A 22,260-nucleotide genomic window follows, 5' to 3' on the forward strand; every position below is an offset into this window, starting at 1 on the left:
TTATATGTACAGGCATACCTCGGAGATATTGCGGGTTCGGTTCCAAACAGCCGCAATAAAGCGAGTCACACGAATATTTTGGTTTCCCAGTGCGTATAAAAGTTATGTTTACTCTATACTGTAGTCTATTAAGCGTGCAATAGCATTATGTCTAAAAAACAATGCGAGAATTACCAAAATGTGACACACAGACACGAAGTGAGCTCATGCTGTTGGAAAAATGGCCCCGATAGACTTGCTCGACGCAGGGTTGCCACACACCTTCAATTTGTAAAAAAAACGAAATATCTGCGAAGCGCAATAAAACGAGGTATGCCTGTACTCGTATTTATAATACCCTTTACCCTCCATTCGCTCTGTAGACTAATATACAAGTCATTCCTCTATCTGTTCTTCAAGAACTTCATTTACATTTCTAACTTTTAGTCGAATTCTGATTCACTAATTTATTTATAGCTTTTTTAACGACGCTTTAAGTAGCTCAGATGAATTAGTGCCTAATGAGAAGACGACAATAGTAATGAATTGCAAAGGATGTGGAGGGAAGCGGTCGTGGCCTATCTTACGTACTATCCAGGAATTTGCCTGGATGGACTGGGGAAAAGCACGATAACAGTCATCCAGGATAGCCGGTCTCAGGGCAAAGATTTGAAACAGGGTCCTCCTGCAGGGATGCTACGAGTTTTGATATATCCAGCTCTTATCTTAGTGGCTAGATTAAAACCAACCATTGCTCTTAGAAATGTTATCTTTGCTGCCTATTCTCCGGTAATCTCTTAACACCCGAATTGGGGGGGGGGATACATATTTTCTGTATTATAGGCATTTATCGGTTGATTCAATTCTTCTGGGTTTTCGCGGTGTGGTTGCCAAAGTTTAGGAGAAATATATCTACTGTCATATTCAACCCTGAAGATTCAGACGAGTCTACACTGTGCCAAAATCTAAAAAAAACTACGTCATAATCTTCTTCGTCATGAAAACCTCAAATCTCAAAAGTGCTTAATGGTTGGTGATAACTTTTTTTACTTGTTATAATCGTTGCCACTATAATTCTGATAAAGTATTTTGAGCCTCGTGGGATAATATTTATGACATTGTGTGCTTACTACGTCAGATTCTCTCGCCAATCTTGGCGGGTAATTACTAGTTGTTTAATTACACTACAACCACTTATTATGTCATAAAATTCAATATTATTTATAAATTGTCACTCAGCCTAATACATTATTATTATTATTAAATATTATTAAATAAATGAATTTAATTGAATTACTGTAAAACATTTTTTAACATGGGTAATGATTTCTTTGTCCCTCGCCCAAGTCACAAGCTGCAGAATCACCCCTTATCGGCAGTCCGATACTGTTTTTGAGGACGTCTCATCCATCTAGAAACATAAGAACGTGGTACGCAGTGGCGAAAAGGGACCCACATAACGTTATTTAAATTTGTCTTATATTTACTTTACAAGATGCGATGCTTTTTCTGTCATGGACTAACCATTTGAATCTGAAGTATTTCACCCACAAAACTGATCACTGAATTAAAGTAAAAGTTTTTGTGTTCCGTAAATAATTCAATAAATAACCTTCGCATATTTTTATTAATTCTTTCAGAATATCTTCAATACAACTCGTGCTACAGAAAAGTTTCCAAGGACTGGGACAGGTGTGCCAACAGTTTCCTGGAGAGGGTAAACCACTCTTATGCGAAGGCCTTCGATATCTGCTGGTAAGCGACGGAGGAACTCTATTAAATTGAAACACTTGCACAACTACATAAGAATTTGTGCAAGTAGGCTATGAAACTGGACTGGGGCAGTACGAATTCCTGAGAACATACATTAAATATTCACAAAAGGGTGCTTGTCTTGCATTGGACTGCATTATGTAACACGGCTGAATACAGAGTTTTCGTAAACGTAAGCTATCAAACAGACTTCATTATTCAAGAGTCGTGTGACATGTGAAATATTTATTTACAGAGAATAAATTACTCATGCCAAGTGAAAAAGATTCAAAGGCTATACAATTCCCTAACTTAGCCGAGAGTTTACTAAAAAAAGAAACAACTCTAAGTACGTCCACAGAACTACACTCGGTTTGCCAAGTTTTGTGCAGTTACTGCCATCTGTCTACAATAAGTAGAGCAAAATTTTGAACTCAAAAATATAATATTTTTACCAGCGTTTCATAAGTGGTAAGATATTTGACGTGATAAATTTAGAACAATTATAAAAGTATTTCGTAAACTTCTAAGTCTGGTCTATTCTCTGCGCAAATACTTATGAACCTGATACTTTTCCTGATCAACAGAGTGCAGAATACAACAGCATTATTACTAAATGTTGCTTTCGTAATAAATAGTAATGATCCAGGAGAATAACACCTGTCCGTACATACCCTGAATAAATTATCTGACAACTCTCAGAAAATTCACATAATTTAATTTATAAACTATGCAATCATGAATTAATTTTTAACATTATAATTTTTTTGGTATTTTATCTACTTATCAAGTATGTGACTAATAACTTTGAAATTTACACACATCGTAACAATTCTCTCTCAGCCTAAATTTGACGTCATAGGTGTCTCGATTCAGTGCATGCAATTAAAGAGTCTGTTGCCGGTGTCCGATTAACAAACTGAAATATGCGACAAATTTTAGCAATATCGAACTTCATAACAATCTATTCAGCGGTTCTAAAGTTGTCATGTACCAACAGACAAATCTGATAGGAGAGTTTCTTGTAACAATTAAGTTTTATGGAAAACTATTTCGTTTCGTATAAAAAAAAGTCATCGAAGTATTTATTGAAGTATTTCCCAGGTTGGTGGGTGACGTGCTTGTCTTCGACCGAATATCAGTTTCGATATCGCCTGAATTATCGATATCTTCGGAAAATCTCAAACTTATTCTACATATTTCAATTTAGCTCTGAATAAGCTTACCTGTATCGTACACATCAGGTGTTGACTTTGAGCTCTGAATTTATTCGAGTTCAGACTAGATCACAAACGCATATGAATGATCCTATAGTTTGTGCGACGAGTCAATTTAATAATTCTGACAAAGAATGTGTAATCTTTAAGCCGAAGACTACACAGCGCAAGAACCCAGAAGACAGAAATCTTCATACTCTGATGACGGAGGCAGTATGACCTCTGAAACGTTGGTAAACTTCGACCAGACTACACAGCGCAACAACCCAGAAGACAGAAATCTTCATACTCATCACCCTGATGATGGAGGCAGTATGACCTCTGAAACGTTGGTAAACATCGACCAGACTATACAGCGCAACAACCCAGAAGACAGAAATCTTCATACTCATCGCCCTGATGACGGAGGCAGTATGACCTCTGAAACGTTGGTAAACATCGACCAGACTACACAGCGCAACAACCCAGAAGACAGAAATCTTCATCGTCCTGATGATGGAGGCAGTATGACCACTGAAACGTTGGTAACATCGACCAGACTACACAGCGCAAGAACCCAGAAGACAGAAATCTTCATACTCATCGCCCTGATGATGGAGGCAGTATGACCTCTGAAACGTTGGTTAACATCGACCAGACTACACAGCGCAACAACCCAGAAGACAGAAATCTTCATCGTCCTGATGATGGAGGCAGTATGACCACTGAAACGTTGGTAACATCGACCAGACTACACAGCGCAAGAACCCAGAAGACAGAAATCTTCATACTCATCGCCCTGATGATGGAGGCAGTATGACCTCTGAAACGTTGGTAAACATCGACCAGACTACACAGCGCAACAACCCAGAAGACAGAAATCTTCATCGTCCTGATGATGGAGGCAGTATGACCACTGAAACGTTGGTAACATCGACCAGACTACACAGCGCAAGAACCCAGAAGACAGAAATCTTCATACTCACTGCTGTGAAAACCTCAAATCTTACACATTTAACTTCGTCACCGTACAAAATCCAAGATATTATACAACAAATTTCTTCGTCGTACAGGTTACGTAATCTATCTCCTAATTAATGTCTCCTGGGTACAAATATTCTCGTCGTGACAATTTAGGATATTTCCGCCTTTCTCCTAATTGCATTAACAGTCTTCCGGGGCATGACTGGTTGTGTTTGACAGACGTATTGTGAGGCGGTTGGATTAATTTGACATGCTGTCTGTGATGTGGCAGGTTTCTGAAACACACTAAGAGAATCCTACCACATAGGGAATAGATATATCCCATCTGACCACAGACTTACTGCAGTTAGTTGTGTTCAGAAACTCTGACTTGTTGACGTAAACACATGAAACACTACCGTATGTACACCTTTCCACAAACTACGTACCATATAAACATTCAGGATCTCCCTCAAAAGATACTGATAATCCTTGTTCAGACGGGATTTCTTAACGTAAAATCAGAATGTTTAAAAGTGTTGAGAGGACTTAGACCGTGTCTCTGTGGGACTAACGAATCCACTGTTCATCCAAGAGGAATCACATGATTAAACATGGAGCAGCTGTGGATTTATAGTGACAGGGGAAAACCAAGGAACTCGCAGATAAACCTGTCCTAATGTCACGCAATTCCTAAATGGACTGACCTGGGTATTAACCCAGGCCTCTGCTCTGAGAAGCCAGCGATTAATAACCTGAACTATGGAATGTCCCATATCTAACGTTACAAATACATATTTTATTCATAGAAATTCGACTTAACATAAATGATGGTAATATTATAATGGAAATTAAGTGCGTATTGGTTACCTATCATAAGGGAGATGATAGTCCTGATAATGGAGGTAACAGGCACCACCAAAATGTTGGTAAACTTCTACAATTCTGAACACCACGATCTATACCAGGGGTACTCTAGAATTGTTCATACTTGAGGCGACATCAACCTCGTAATATCTACAAGATATGAAGATTATGAAGAAGGCATTTAAAAAAAGAACCATTGAAATTTATTAAAAAATGCTACAAACCGAATTAGACGTAACAATTAAAATAGGTTCAGATATTTCTCAGTACTTCGATGAATGAAACAGCTTTTACTAGAAAAATTATTTCAATATAATCTTACGTTGTTACGATTAGCCAAATGTAAATGTATTTTAGTGGATGTATATTCCATATTTTAGTAACGGTTATTATATTTTTTATAATTTTTGCGGTAATTTAAACAACCCTAAGCGTAGACTCAAAGATCAAACCAACCGTATTTTCATTTCGTAACATTTAGTAAGTGACAATTGATTTAGGATTTGAGATTTTCGCGGCGAGTACAATCAAAATCTTCTCGGGTAATCAACCACGTTAGCTGGTTACCGTAGTAAACCGACGTTTCGGGAACCAACTCTGTCCCCATCACCAGGATTCTGATGTGACTGGATACCTCAGAAGTCGACTGCGTATATACACAGGCGAATTCCGAGGTTGATTAGTTGATTTTATAAAAATAAATCATTTACTTGTTCCTTCCACAGAGCCAGTCACTGTACGAGGTGCGATCGGAAAGTTTCTAGACTGCGCGTATAACATCCCGTACACTTATCTCAGGTATTAAATTCATCCATCACCCTCGAAGTAGTTCCCCTGGGAGTGAACACAACGATCCCAGCGCCGCTGCCAAGCCTGGAAGCATCCCTGGAAATCTTTCTTTGTCAGCCTGTCAAGCACCATCTGCGATTCTGCCTGAATCTCTTCTATCGTCTCAAATCTCCTTCCCTTTAGCTGAATTTTCATCTTTGGGAAGAGGAAGAAGTCACACGGAGCTTAGAAAGGAAGTTGGGGTCGGTTCTTGCAAGATCTTTGAGCTCCTGACAAACGAGAAGTCGATTCTGCTTCTGGTCCTCGTCCTCAGACAGGATGCGTCGCATGTGGAGTTCTTCCTTTAGAATCAGCTGACAGGTCCCATAGCCTATCCCAACAATGTCGCACAAGTCGTTGATGGTACGACGTCGATCTTCGTGAATGGCCTGCCGAATCTTCGTAACATTTTCGGGCGTTGTGCTCGAAGATGGTCGTCCAGAACGCTCGTCATCATCGACAGAGGTCCGGCCATTTTTAAAACGTGAATGCCACACAAAAGTTTGTGCACGACCCATTGCGGACTCCCCAAATGCTTGCTTTAGCATTTCATAGGTTTCCGTAGCCGTTTTGGCAAAATTTGATTCACACGCCATTCCGAAATAGCAGGAGGGTCGGTGTAATGCACTACCAAAACGCCCGTAACTAAGAAACAAATGCTAATTCGATGATGCCGGCTGGCACACTGATTCACTATGAATGTAGGCCGCACCCCCTAGCGGCAGAAGCTCGTACTACATCCGGTTCGCCCGCTATTGAAACAGTCTTGAAACTTTCCGATCGCACCTCGTATTTCAAGTGTTCTCACAAGCTGTTATAATTCTGTAACAAAGCTGGCGGCTTTAAGACGTTAATCTTAGACATCAAAGCCCAAAATAAATTTAATTTTATCTATGATATAACACCCTATCAAACATAAAGACGATCTAAAAGACACGAGAGCTTGTAGTTTCTCATGCATACATCGTTATACGTCGTTAACACGTTCTGCCATTAAGGCGTACTCCTGAAGACAAGAAATTGGTGCAGGAGGTAATTAAATGTATCCTCCTTGTTATGTGTGGCTTTTAATGTAGCGCGTAGCTAACACTGCCTCGTCTCTGCTGTTCTGTAATGATGCTGCAGCGGAGATCGGCTACCCTTCGCAACCCACGTTCTGGTAAATTTTATCTTTCGACAAAAAAAACGTAAGATGCTGAAAGATACTTTTATTTTCAGACGATTTTTACAAAAAGTATATGAGAATCACTGCCAAGAAATCTTATATGTTAGTCAGTGCGAAGTCTCCTACTAAGTATAGATCAATAACAGACCGCCGACTGCATATGATTCCTGATAGTCGAGATAAACTGTACTTCAGAGCAGAAAAACTTCATAATTCTAGAAATAACTACAGATTACTATTGTTTTATATCTAAAGTACAATTAGTTTTGTATATATACGTATAAATTAAACAATATTTAATGACAGTTCTATATTTAACTGAAACGTTTTTGATTAAATTTAGTGAGATGGTAAAGTTGCGTCATATTGTGATATAATAAATATATATTGTTTAAATCTTGTCCGTCTAATCACAATAAATTCTTATTAAATATTAAAATATTACATTAATTAACATTTAAAATATTTAAAATATTAAATTTTCACTGTGAAAAATGATGGTCTAATGTAAATCCAATATTTCGATAAAGAACATCATTTAATATTTTAAATATTTTAAATGTTAATTATTGTAATATTTTAGTATTTAATAAGAATTTATTGTGATTAGACGGACAAGATTTAAACAATATATATGAAATTTAGTATAGAATTTATGTCACATGACGCTAACCCAAACTCTTACATTTGTTTTTAAACTTTTCTATAATCCGTAAACATCAAAACCTGAACTTTAATGTGTAGTTAAAAACAAAAAGAACTCTCTTCTGATTCACTAAACTCTTGATTATTTAAGACAAAATAAGGAAATTATATATGTAGTAAGTGCCTCTGAAACGTCGGAAAATTTCTAACAGACTACAAGGCACATCCTAGAAAAATCATCTTCTTACTCGACGCAAGGGAGAATGAGAAATCAGGCCTACGGAGAATAATTGTAATTAGGTTCATGTCAATACAGTACACACGTTGGCCACGAACAAAACGTAAAATGAGAATTAATTAATGCTTTTCAAACAAGCTTCGTGGGTGGTGGTAATGACGTCTCTCAAAGGTCCTCTTATTTCTGCCTGCATTTTCTAGTATTCTCTTAATATATTCCGACCATTGTGAAACAACACGCCAACCGAGGTTATAACCACCAGCATTCCTGTAAATACAATGGTTAGAAGGCTGGAGACGCCTAACAGCTCCAGGGTGAGAATTCCTTCCGCGAACTCAGCACAATTTGAAGTTACGTTCATAAGCTCTCCATGTCTGAAGTACACTATTCGCTAATTGGTACACGTCTCAGATTTGACGTCTTGATGTGAAAACAGATTTGAATCTGCAGAAACAAATTTTTATTTACGTTCAAGAAATTAGCAAAGATGTTAAAGACTGATTATGTATTTTAACTGTTTTTTTCTTATACAATATTAATAATGTATTAATTACCATAAACGGATGAATTATAGCATTTAAATTTTTTAAACGTCATGTTTTCTAACCGGTGCATCCAACTTTTGGAAAAAAAATATCACGAATTGCTTGTTATAATAACCTAAAATTCTCCTTTTTGCACGTAGTATGAGTAATATTTTGGAATGATTGGCCACGGCTTTACCATAAGTAATTAATCTTTATCTTAGTAGGATTTGGAGATTTTTCACGACGGTGAGTTCTTCGTTGTAGTGCTGTGTAGTATGTTCGACGTTTATCAACGTTTCAGAGGTTCTCGCTGACTCCATCATCAGGATCTTTATCATAGTTTACGTAAATTTTCATTTTTTAATAATCGAAACAAGGCTGAAACAAAAAGGACCTCAGTGCAAAACTATTAAAACATTTGCACTTACAACAAACAAAAGTACATTTATAAAAATTTGAGATTTTAGCGGCCATGTTAGTGTCCACGTTGGTCTTATGAGAATTATCGTCATGTGAATTGTAGTTAAATACCTACATTTAGGAGAAACGCATTCAGTCTCTGTTCAGGGCTGAATTGTTTGAACATAAAGAAAATATTTTCTTCCGAAACATTGGTAACCAGCTTCGAAACTACACTGCTTCACAATCCATGACAACGCAATACATAGTTTGAGAGAGAACAAGGTAGTTCGAAGAATATTTGGACCTAGAGGACACGAGGTGAAAATGTAGAACTCTGTATAATGAAGAGTTTCACAATTTATACCATTCAGCCATTTTAAAATCGAATGATCAAATCAACGAGGACAATATGGAAGATGACTGCATTCGAAAACATGAGCTACCTAGTCGTAGTAATATATTGAGGATAATATTAAAACAGATAAAAGGAAACAGGGTATGGAGGTACTGAATGGATTAATCTTGTTCAGAAAAATTTCTAGTAGAGGGCTGTTTTGAAAAAAGTAACGAACTGTCAGATTTCACAAAACTCGGGGAACATTTTAACTCGATAATCCACTTCTTAAGAATTCTATTAAATAGAACTTGTTCGTATTACAGGCAACTCTCGGTTTAGGAACGAGTTCAGTTTCAAGACGTTGTTCGTTGTGTGTATCTTGCATTCCTGAACTTTTACGATACGTATCGTATACATTAGCAGCCATTTTAAAAAATTAAAACCATGTAATAAACATCGAATGGTCTGTACCAGTGGTATTCAACCTGGGGTACGCGTACCCCCGGGGGTACACGAAGAAATCTTAAGGGGTATATGAAATTTTTTAAAAAAATATATATATATTATTTTATGATAAACACTGAATAATCAGTAATGTAATTTATTTAATTTATTTTAGATGTAGATTATATACTATGTATAACTTTAATTATACACCAACAACTTTGGGGATACAAAGTTGAAGAGAAATTATATCTGGGGGGTACGCGAACAAAAAAGTTTGAATATATTATAATGTATGTGTTATGCGAGAAAATATTCTACGTGGCGTGGCATATAAACCAATGTATTTTTACTGGCTAGTTCAGTATAATTATCATATAATAATTTTCTGATAATTATTGTAATAAATACATTTTTAAAAGTTTATTTATTTAAATCTTACAATTATGTTCACTATACGTTTAGCATTTCGTTTTATAAAGAACTCTATCTATTGGCGACTTTAAGAACTTTTGAATGAATTGTGATGTTCGTTATAGGGAATGTTCGTAAATCGAGCGTTCGCAAACCGAGAGTTGCCTGTACTTGTTTATAAATTCAATACAGTACTTATTAATCGAAATATATTAAAATGTGCGTGTAATGCATATTTTCTTTGAGAAAAACGTGTTCTTTATGGCATATGAATTAACGTTAATTTCGTTAAATGTAAAAGGCGATTATTTCTAACACTGTGTTCATGTATTACAGCGCCAACCACGCATTTTTGGACTGCGTGTTCGAGGTGGGACAGAAGAAATGTAAATATGAAGCTGCCGTATTTCTGCGTCGAATAGCTGGTATACTTGCTAACGTACGAGTGTATGACGCAGCCTGCAAAACCAAGGGAACAGCTGAAGACCGATGTTCAGCTGCCCAGTGGCGCCCAACGGTTCTTTTCATAATCAGCGCCGTAACCCTTGCACTAACTACAGAAATATTTGGCAGTTCCTGAATCGATTAATCAGTGTGTCGTAAGATTAACATCCACAGACTATATTCGTAAAATTTAACAAGCTATAATATAAGGACATTTTTACAAGTATTTAATTTTTATTGCTGGTGTAGAATATAGATATCATAAATTTTTAACGGACCGCAGGACATAGAAAAATTAATACAGAGACAATGAAGGTTTACGATCGATCTGAAGTAACGTAGTGAAATATTATGTAATAACACAGCCATCGAATCGCTTAATCGATCCAGTTATATTAATGAATAAAGAGTCTTATAAAAGTAGTAATATATTTTGTAATTTTTGTTTACATAGTAATGTAAGAATATAGACGTTACTGTGTATAGGCAACTAACTCCAAGTATAAGATTCTTTGAGAATTGACAGCTCGTGAGTCCATATCATCAAAATCTATACGTAAATGATCAATCCGGTTACTCATTGGTCTTACGACTGGTCCATTTTTTAATTCCGAAGTAAAAATTTATATTACTTTATATTTTCCCCTCTGTATGTTACATCCCGCCCATATTCTCATCCTTTCAGGTAGTTATTTCGTAAACTACACAACAAAAGAAAATATTGAATATATTTTTATAAGACTACACTGTAACCTGGTGGAAAGGTCCTACATTTATTTTTGTGAGGGGAATCCTTCGAGGGGCATCCCTCTTCAATCACAAACGTAACCACGTTGAGAAATACCCGACTCTGACGTCACTGGTCCTATTAGCGAAAGTTTAAATTAAAATCCTTTCAGAATCGTGTTCTCCTGAACTTGTAGAGTTGAATTCTTGTTTTAATTATTTTTCTGTCTAACTCTCACGCGTGTCCTAGTTGAACCATTTCTTCCTATTTAAATTCCTCCTACTTCCACTGCGTATATTGGGTTCACATTAACAACTCATCAAAATCACATTTGCACAATATAAAAGCTTTATTAAGAGTTAAGAACTTCTATTTAGAGTACTTTTCGATATGGCGAAAAATTAAGTTATTTCCAAACATTCAAAGCGTAAACAGCTTCGTAAATATTTTTTTTTCTATGTAACGTAACTCTACTATCAACGTTAATTTATTATACATATTATTGTTAAAAATACGTAGTTAAATTTCTAAACTGTAACTGATTTTTATAAGTTTCACTAAAAATTATTGAGGTAAACCTAATTTAATAAACACACAATAGAAATTACATATTTAAATATTAATTATATGTGGTGATATAAGAAAATAAAACAGAATGCTAAACATTGGAGAATGTTTTATATATGGGGGATTCACGTACGTTGAAAGCACATCATTTAAACATTTAAACACTTAAATACCATTAAAGAAGCATATATAAATATCATGCAACGCCTTTAGAAAATATGTATCTAATACAGACTGGGGTATAAACCTAAATTTCCATCTTATCTTATAAATTATTGCAACTTGTAAGCTAAATCTTAAAACCAGGAACGTAGAAGTTAATTCTACGAAAAACATTCTTAATTCAGTAGCCTATGAGAGTTATCAAAGATATATTTTTCAGTACAGAAACCAACGAATTATGTTCCAGGCCTACCCTTTTACAAGAATTAACGCTGAAGATGTCTGCCTTTCTGGATGTTGGATCATATAGTCTGGTAGAAATTTATCGACGTTTAAGATATGCTTTCTGCCTTCATCATGGCCCTGATAATGAAGGCAGCTTCCTATCAGTATCCCAGAAGATAATCATATTCATAATCGCCACCTTGAGAACCTAACATTCCACCAAAGATGCTTTATCGAACTATCGATTTATTTTGTATCCTTCGGATTATATCGATAGAAAATCGTAAGCATTCTTTACATATTACTGTATTGTTTTTTATCTGTATTCCTTGTTCTTATTATTCACTAGACATACATAGTTGATCCTTTTTGTACAAATTAAAAAAAAAATTATCAGTAAACTTACAATTCATTCGATTTTAAAGTAAAATAGATTAATTAGATTACATCTACATGACCTCGTAAATGCATAAAACTGTCGTAAGTATTGAATGTATGTAATAAACGTCGTATAATAAGCACTCCTATATATCACAGCGTGCAAGGAACAAGCAGAATTATGGAACGCATAAACTACGAGATAAATTGAACCACAACGATAAAACCAAGTGATAAATAAAATTAATGTCGTCCACAACTGATTTATAATTATTACTGCAGCGGTATTTACTGAGTAAAGTGTAACAGTTTCCATCTTTCACCCAACGTCATATAAGTTGATAATGTAAATAACACATGCTCATTGATTAAAGTCTCATCAAATTTGGTAAAGATCACAAATTATCAAGCTCCTCATTATGGAATTTTCTCCATCCACAAAAAACTTAATCCTTCTTGAATAAAAATTTACTTGGATATTATCCATCGTCTAGTAATAAAACGTAAAAAACGTAAAACGACGTTTCGGAGATGGGGCTCTATCTCAGTCTTCAGGTTCCTACTCAGTTGGGCCCACTAGATAGAGCTAATACCTATCTCTAGCTCTATCTAGTGGGCCCAACTGAGTAGGAACCTGAAGACGGAGATAGAGTCCCATCTCCGAAACGTCGTTTTACGTTTTATTACTAGACGATGGATAATATCCAAGTAAATTTTTATTCAATTGACTCTTCACCATCGTCAAGAAGTTTTAGATTTAATCCTTCTTATTTAAGATTCACTTAATTCATTAATATATAACGCAGAACACAAAGACTGATAATACTCAGTGTCTTAATCATTGGATGATTTTATAAGTGTATCTGGAGATATTTATAATATTTCATAAATTTAATGAACTTCGAATTTTTACAAGTTTTTATGTACGAAATAGGCCTAACAAATCAGGAATAAAAAAATATTAACGCGACGTGCAGGACCCTTCTTGGAAAGCTGATAGTCGCTCAACTAGTAGAAAATATCCCATCCTTTAAGAAACCTAAAGTTTGTTTCGTGTTCATAAAAGCCCTTATTCCTAAAACTTGTAAAGCAAATTGAAAATTTATAAATCTTACTTAAACGGGGCGGTAACATGTCTTGTCGTAAGATTTTGATTATTAACGACGGTGAATTTATGTTATATTCTGTGTTGCTAAGGATTAAACTGAATTAACATTGTCGTGAAGACATCAAATCCTATAGCAGAATCTTCTTTGAAAAGGCAAGACTCCACAGCACTTCAACACTCAATATGGAGGCAGCACGTTTCTTTTAATGTTAGTTTACAGCAGAAGACTACAATATAAAATAATCTTGCATCATTTCTTCAATTTTATAGATAGATTTTGTACAATAAAATTATTTTGAAAAAATTAATTTTCTCTTAGGGTCTTTATGGTCATTATCAATGATTTTACAATTCTTTGGTTAATCATATGGATCTACGTATCGTGTATAATCATTTAACTTTTCCAACAACGTATATCTGAAGCCAGGACTGACATGAAGACATAGAGTAATATATTACTATGTTTCCACGTAATATAATTTGTGTCCACATCGTGACAGATTTATGTATTATATTCACAGTGATATATTACTCGACTATTTATTTCAAGTAATCCGAGGTGCTCTATAATTTACTTTGCTGACAACATGTTGCTAATGACAACTTTAATATCGTACTTTTAACATAATTCTGATTTATTCGATTTATTTTAATTATATTAGACATTTATTAACCGAATGAGAAATAAACACATTAATCCCATAATAAAATTAGTATGTGTTCATCTAAAATCTATTTCTAATTGACGTGGGATATAATAATACGTATATCTAAAAAAAATTTGTTTCTAAGAAAATTGTATTTTAACACTGAATCCTGCTAAATTATCATAAAATATTTAAAGGTGAGTTCATAAAATATTATTTTTAAGTCTATTTATACTTATGATGTACTTTACGTTATTCGCGCATACTGATCTCTAAAAAACAATTTTTTTTAAAATTTCCATACGTAAAAAACAGATGACAACTCTATGCATTAGTGACTAAATTATGTCATGAATTTAAAATAGGAGACACTGTACTTATCCCTATATTCTGCTTTATCAAACGTTCCTTCTTATCTTGTTAAATTGTATCACTTATCAAAAAAAATTTACTATAAGGCAAAACATTTGAGTATAAAAATATATAGAGAAATATTAGGTTCTCATGAAGATAGCTGTCTAACGGGTTGTTGCACTGTGTAATGCGAAAGAACTTTTCAGACGTTTCAGAGGTACTTGCTGCCTCCTTCATCAGGGCGACTATCGATTGTTACCAGATAAGCCTAAGATTGTTTGTCATTATTATATAAAAGTATACAGTAGATCATAGAGGGGTGCATCGTATTTTTGAATTATTCGAGTGATAATAATTTTGAATATTAATTCTTAAGTGCGTAATTACAATGTAACGAATTTTATCAAAAAATTGAAAATCTTGAGGCGTAATCAAAAATAATCTTTAAAAAATGTGATTATACCTCGCTGCATGTTAAATCCATAACAGCTTTATAGGTTTTCATAAAATTTTATACTGTGACTTTTATCGAAATTTGTCAGAACTCTACACTTCTGGCTCGTACTTAACAACAATATCGGGTACTTTGCATAAAAAACGTGTGTTTATACAATTGAAAATTTCTGGATGAAAAATCCGATGATGGGGAATAATTAGAAGAAGTAATTAGTTTACATCATAACTAATTAACGTATTATCATAAACATCAAATAAAGTAGGATCATTTATTTACACTATATTAAACTAATATACAAAATTTATATTTCACATACACTGTACACTGATTAATGTAAAAGATATTAGAAGTTGATGGCTGTCTTCTGGGTTGTAGCGCCGTGTAGTCTGGTACTCATCGCCCTGATGATGGAGGCAGCATGACCTCTGAAACGTTGGTGGACATCTACCAGACTACACGGCGCCAAAAACCCGGAAGACAAATCTTCACTACTAAGTTTGTTGACGGAATGCATAGACAAACGATGTAATAATACAAAATATGGAATATTCTTTCAATCTCTGCTCACGAAATATTGACGTGAGTCTGAGTGTCGGCGAATATATTATTAAAAGTGGATATGTGATAAAAGGATTTCTCTGAAAATTAAATCCCATTTTAGGCCCAGCACAAAATAATGAAAAGGCCTACCTATAAACACACATGAAGCTGTTAAATTATATTACCGTATTCTCTGAATTGATTTAATATAAATATCAAATTTTGATAAAATAAATAATAATTGTAAGTTTCAATGTATCTGTCTTAAACACAAAAATTCGATATTCTTATATGACTAGACTATTTAAAATTCTTGGGTTTCAGACTGTTTGTTGCAATTTTTTATTTTTTAATCAACATACGAAGTAATTAAATTTAAAATTTGACTCCGGTGAAAATCTTTGTATGTTCCGAAAACAGCAAAACTCTTTATGTTGTCACCAACAACACAGATTAATCTACCGCCTCGAAGATGGAGACGACAGGACCCTCCGAAATTTTGATAACCATATACAGGACTACATGACATCACAAAACAGAATATTACAAACCAAACATGTGAAAAGCGTATTTATAGATTCGTAACATATAATTTATGATGTAACCTACAATATAAACTTTGTAATGTCTTATGTATGTAAATAATTTCCGAATTAATTACAATAAATTATGAATATGGTTCATGAGTAGTGTTATCAATACACATTTAACAAATTTGGAGTAAATAATTAAAACACAGGAAAAACTAAGTCTACCACCGATATAAAAATTTGAAATTCATAATGAAAATGCCATATATCCACAGTTAAACGTTTCGACTCTCATTAGATAGACGTAGGCCTATAATATCGATACTTAATTAGACATTAAGCCGGCCGCAGTGGCCACGCGGTCTGAGGCATGGACCTCGTGCGCCTGGGTTCGAGTCCCACTCAAGGCATGGATGTTTGTATGCGTCGGGCTGATCACCCATCCAAAGAGTCCTACCACTGACCAAATATATCAAGAAAATGAATAAAAACCTCGACACCTACGGGTAAAACGAGGATCAGAGAGAGAAAGAAAGAAAGAAAGAAAGAAAGAAAGAAAGAAAGAAAGAAAGAATTAGACACTAAATGTTTCAAGGAATACGCGCGTATTTTTGAACCCTGAAAACTTATTTGTAACTACACACACAAAGGCCCAAATAGGACAAATCTCAAATGTGATTGATACAATTTCTGATCTTTATAAATATACAGTTTATCACATTATGAACTACAAAAACATTAAAATGTCACGAAAGATATTTGGACGTAATTTTATATTTTTCTACAAAAAATTATGTAATTAATAATATTACATCAAGGACTTCAGAGATAATGATTTCTTCGCCAGATATGAATATGTTAATATTCAAATGTTCAAGTCTACTTTTTATTCTACATCACACAGTATAAATAGTCGATATACAATACATTACACAAATGTAATTTTTAAAAATGCTTATGCATTGTTTAATTTCCTATTAACTCTGAGCAACGGACTCAAGAGAACTGACTGTTGTCATATTTACATATTGGAAAATAATAATAATGAAAAAACTTATTTAATATTACAAGTAACATTTTTATATCCTCAGACGAAAAAAAAAATTGAAAAATGAAATGGAAAACTTCACAGAGAATATTTAGTAGGCTATATACTAATATTTTCAATCACACTACTTTATTTATTTTGTCTTATTTATATATTTTTTAAGTAATTATTGCCTTCTATTTTGTCATACCGTACAATTACCTCTTATATTTGAACTATACCTAACATACTTATATTTTGTCTTTTACATGACAAAATATACACTAATTCATAACAACTAACGATGTCATTTGATATCGATAAATCGATACAATACGATATCGCTGAATATATTAGACATCGAAATTTATCGTATGGATATATCACTATATACTTTTATCATTTATAAATAGATACGGCGTTAATCAGAATAATTTAATACCAGATAATCACTAAATTTAGAATTACCGTTAGTGTTACAAACTAATAATAATAATAAATAATAATATATATTTTCCCTTTTAGCGATAAAGAAGGAAAAACATAGCAGTAGACCATGAAATAACTGATCGTATTACTAATTTATAAGCAGAATGTCTTAATTATTAGTGGAAGTTTACGTTACAATGTACTTTTATGTACAACAATGTTAATAAAAACAATGACAAAATATGATGTTAAAACCAAAGTAACAAATTAGCAATTAAATATTTTCTAAACCGACTGATAAACGATTCGATATAGATATGACCACCTACGATACCAAAACTTTCATATCGACTAACATCCGTAATAACAAATAACAACAACTCTACTTACATATTAATTATAACAAAAATATTATATTTATCGTAATAAGAGCCTACACAAATTTCCTATACATTTAGGACTCACTTCCAAAAACTAAGAGGAAATATGTACAGAGTCTCCCAAAAAGATGTATAAACACATTCAATAAATGTAATAAACTAAATCATTACACACTTAAGTATTGGCACTTAGTGAATTAGCGATTCTAGCGTAGGCTATCAAAATGACTACCATTAGCTACTTGGCACTGTTGACAGCGGTGAGCAGTTGACTGACAAGCGGTCACCAAAGGTACTGCTGGGACGGCCGTATATACATCTTTTTTGGGACACCCTGTATATCAGTCATACACGGAACCTATACCAAGAATGTAAATAATATTTCAGGCATGTTTCTTTATGAAATTAAATCCTCAATTCCATACAGAAGGAGAAAAACATATTTTATAATTTACCACATTTAAAAAAAATACATAATAATATGTAAAGATACAATTAAAATAATACGCAAAAAAATATTCTATGTACCGTCATTGACATTTTAGCCGCTATGAAGACCTAGCGCTAGAATCTCTGCAGGCCTGTCTTAAAAAAAACATCAAATTTTCGTAACCCAAAGCCACATAAGAAATTAGAACAAAGATGTCCATGAACAATGCTGAAAAATAATGTAATAATTAAATATGCCAAAACGTTTTCTTCAAATTGTGACCCACGTCACGAGACATCTTCTTTTAAATTTAATTTAAATTTACTGGACGTTATGTGTACAAATTTAATATCGTGACTTGTAAACAAAATAAAGTTTTTGGACAATATTGCATTATCCCTCACAATATATCATTAACTATACACGTATACATGTACAAAACAGCGTTTAATCCTTTAAATCTTAGTGGTAACTATATGTACCAGCTTCTTCACCAGTAAGTACTAGCACTGAATATTGTATTTATGGATTTAATTTGATTATCAGAATACGCATCAAATACATTTATAAACCAAGTTAAGCAATTGACCTTTGTAATGCTGACTTAGAATTAAGATCAGAATTATTAAATATTAATTTAAGATTCGCATTCGAACTTATCGCCATAATGTTTTCACTTTGCTTCTAATATTATTCGCATAAATATCTACGTGTATTTCTGCAGGCGGGAGTGACTGGAGAGAAAATCAGATAGTAGGAAATTATAAAAATTAAATTAAATAAGTAGGTTATATATATTTTTCTTTAATTTTCTTTGCTGCACAAATTATCATGGACGTAAAACATCGTAGGAGCATGTATTTACAATATATATAAATATATAATTCTGTATTAATCCTTTTAAGTCAAATAAAAATACGATATATATATATATATATATAGTTTTTATATTCATACATTTGCAATTTAAAATTTTGCTTTTTTTAAATTCGAATTCTGAAAATCTGTAGTGCCAAAGCAATATTTTTTGTGAGATTCTATGTTACCCAGCTTTACAAACATTTTATGTATCTTAAATAAAATTTAAGAATTTAAAACCCGCGCGGATGGTAATCGTCTAGCAGTAACACTCGAAATTTAGTGCAAAAATCAAGACTCCCCAAGCAAACATGAAAACGTCAATTAGTCCTGCCATAATTAAAACCTCCGCGTCTATTCGATACGAAGGCAAATTTATTTTTAAAATAAAACTACTACAGATTACTGAGGTACTGATATCTATCATTGACCGGGTAGAATTTTGGGCGAGGAGGAAAACAATGTAACAGAAATTTCAATCAAGGTGAAATATCCATTTCAAAACACGTTGTTTACCACTGACGTGTCTTTAATCCTGTTTTACTGTAGAATCGACGTTCAATGTTTTTAACTGGGTCTTTACATTCCCCTTTACACCGCGTCCATGAGTCGAACTGCATACAGCAAACCGGAACTAAACCTTTCAGTAAACAACGACACAGGGTGCTCTGTGACGTACATTCCGTGATCTACGTATGTAAACAACAAAGACGCGAATGTGGAATTTAACAAATAACAAACCAGTAAAATATATGTAGTGGCCATCTTCGATATTGCACCGTGTAGCATGTTGACTGTGTGCCAAAGTTTCGGAGGAACTACACAGAAGAACACCATCTATCTTATATATCACCTTGCAAACCTAAAATCCTACATAGTACAACAAGATTTAGGGTCCAATTTCCAAAGGATTAAGAAGTTAATTGATGGGATTTGCTACATACTATCTACCAAAGGCAGCTGGCATTGGGTTAATAATTATAATGAGAGATTGTTAGAATAATTTTCCAAAGCGAAAATGTATCTCGGCAACAAAATCCCACGTATAAAACCGTTGCTCGAACTAAGTCTAATATTTGAAAGTCTGTGTTCCTTCCCAAGGATTAATATGTAGATAGCGTTTCGTCATAAAACCTTTAATATGTGTCTTATTTTAAATTAAAATAGTTCTATAATTACTAGCCAAAAATGTTTTAAAAATAAATCAACAATTTCTATGTTTTTTCTATTACTGAAACCAGAATATGTAAACATGGTAGTTTATATTATCGTCATTAGAAGAGACGGTGCTTATTGATTGTAAATGGATCAGAGTTAAATATGAAACATTAATGACTCGAGCTATACATTATTTATAGCCGTGTCTACCATTGTGCTGCTTAAATCACGATTCATAATAACTACGCATATATTATACAATCAGCCACACACTCATTGACACATTATAAATTACCATTTATTTTACCCCGGATTAAAATGTTAAATTTGCTTACGTCACTAGCTTGCCGGTAGAAGGAAAACAAACGTATGTACTACGTAAACCAAAGATATCGACGCAGGAAATGAGACGGCGCTGGGAAATTCTGTCAAAAATATGGGTAGTACATACCAACCGAACGAGTCAAGTGACCTTCATAGAAAACAGTTTCATTTCACAGCCAGAATGATAATTTAAATCACTTTTGAAAGTCATACTATCTATGAGACAATAATAATTCAGTTAAAAAATATAAATTATAGTAATAAATTTAAGGAATATCCTATAGAAATATATGGATATAAATAAGTTAATAACTTTGCTAATACATCCATAATTTTGGAACATACTGTTTAAAGACCATTCCCGGACTTTAATGAAACAAGTACTTTCACTGTATTGAAGTTAAATTACAGCAGAATGCTTCAAGGTCACATAAAAATCGCATAACTTGCAATAGGAACAGAGGAGCCCAAACGAGTAAAGACAGATCAGAACTCGCAGCGTAGCAAAGCTAAGAATGCTGTACTGGCGGTGACTTCGAGTTGCGCGGTAACGGGAAGGGAGTGTAGTCCTTAAGTGGCATAAGCTTTAGACGTAGGCTAACCTACAGAACTCCGCATTTAAATCGGAATTCACTGTGGTTTCATTAAAGATTCATTCTAAATGTATTCGTGAAAGGGTTTAGCAATCACGAACTGCGGTAAAAGATTAAACTTCTCCTTAAGCACAAATAACAATGCAGTACCATCACAGACATTACAACATCCTTTGCAACGAATCTACGAATAAAACAACGCTTTGGCTCGTGGCCTTGGCGGTCACACTCACGGGAAAGCAGACTTCAGGGAGAGTCCAATGTGCTGCATCTATTGCGCATGCGCTGTCTCTAGAACATTCGCTGATAGAAGTATTAACTGGTTATTTCCAAGAATCGTTTTTGAAAGTTGTAAAAACAAGAGTCCAAGTGAATGTTTCTGTTCATTGCTGGTATATAGTACACAACCATTTTTCTACGAAACCACAATTTGACACAAACAATGGAGCTCTGTCATATATTCCGCACATGAATTAAATATATCTTACTGCGAGTGACATTTTTCGGAAGTAAACACACTTTCCAAATCGCATGTAAACGAATGTACTCTGTAAAAATTCGGCTGCGAACATAGCGTCTTCTTTCCAACATTTTCTTGAGCATTATATACGGCACGTCTATCTCCGCAACCACCTCTGTAACCAAACCACATACACATCGCTAGATAAAAGTTCATACACCTCTTTCAGGCAGCCATATTTGCTTCTACAATTACCACACAGCTCACAATAATGTCACATTTAAGATATGTGTCGTAAGGTTCCATAACAAATCGAGTTTTAAGAACAATGTTAAATCTTGCCTGCTACTCATGAACTAAACGCTCACATTATTTAAGCAAAAACATTTTAAATCAAGGTCGCACTAGACATTACCACACACCTCACTACCGCACAGACCGGTCCGTTGCTGACTGAGCTCAAATGAACTAAGAAGTTAGGCTCGTTGGATGGAAAGCGGAAGTGACGACATACTACGATAACACAACACGCGAGCAAAGTGATAATCGTTGACTGTAGCACAGAGTATATATGTTATTCCAATACTGCTGTCATAAGGAAATATCACCATATTCTTTTAAAATCCAGACTCTCATCTATATATTTTAGAAGCCATTAGTAATACGATATAATAACTGGAAACGTTTTGCAACAGCGGAATAAAA

At 34.1% G+C, this 22,260-nt stretch overlaps 2 protein-coding genes across 19 annotated transcripts in view; one reads left to right on the forward strand and one right to left on the reverse strand.

Annotated features, from left to right (window-relative positions):
• LOC110836537 (uncharacterized) overlaps positions 1–10,624 on the forward strand; it is a 99,292-nt gene extending 88,668 nt beyond the window's left edge. The window contains exons 4-5 of the mRNA XM_087354949.1: positions 1,620–1,734; positions 10,094–10,624. Of these exons, the coding sequence (XP_087211075.1) occupies positions 1,620–1,734; positions 10,094–10,337 (359 nt within the window). The 3' untranslated portion in view covers positions 10,338–10,624. The remainder of the gene's footprint in view (positions 1–1,619; positions 1,735–10,093) is intronic.
• Positions 1–22,260, reverse strand: part of Slob (Slowpoke binding protein) — a 543,833-nt gene that overhangs the window by 305,746 nt on the left and 215,827 nt on the right. For 17 of the 18 annotated variants that reach the window (XM_087354943.1, XM_087354941.1, XM_087354942.1 and 14 more), the window contains one exon: positions 21,329–21,730. In XM_087354943.1, the coding sequence (XP_087211069.1) occupies positions 21,580–21,730 (151 nt within the window). In that variant the 3' untranslated portion in view covers positions 21,329–21,579. Of the gene's footprint in view, positions 1–15,080; positions 21,731–22,260 lie in introns of those variants that run through there. The other variant, XM_087354934.1, reaches the window with a different exon arrangement.

Source organism: Zootermopsis nevadensis, unplaced genomic scaffold, assembly GCF_977971745.1.
Source record: "Zootermopsis nevadensis isolate Lab colony 2312 unplaced genomic scaffold, Znev_1.0 Znev_ptg000024l, whole genome shotgun sequence".
Taxonomy (NCBI): domain Eukaryota; kingdom Metazoa; phylum Arthropoda; class Insecta; order Blattodea; family Termopsidae; genus Zootermopsis; species Zootermopsis nevadensis.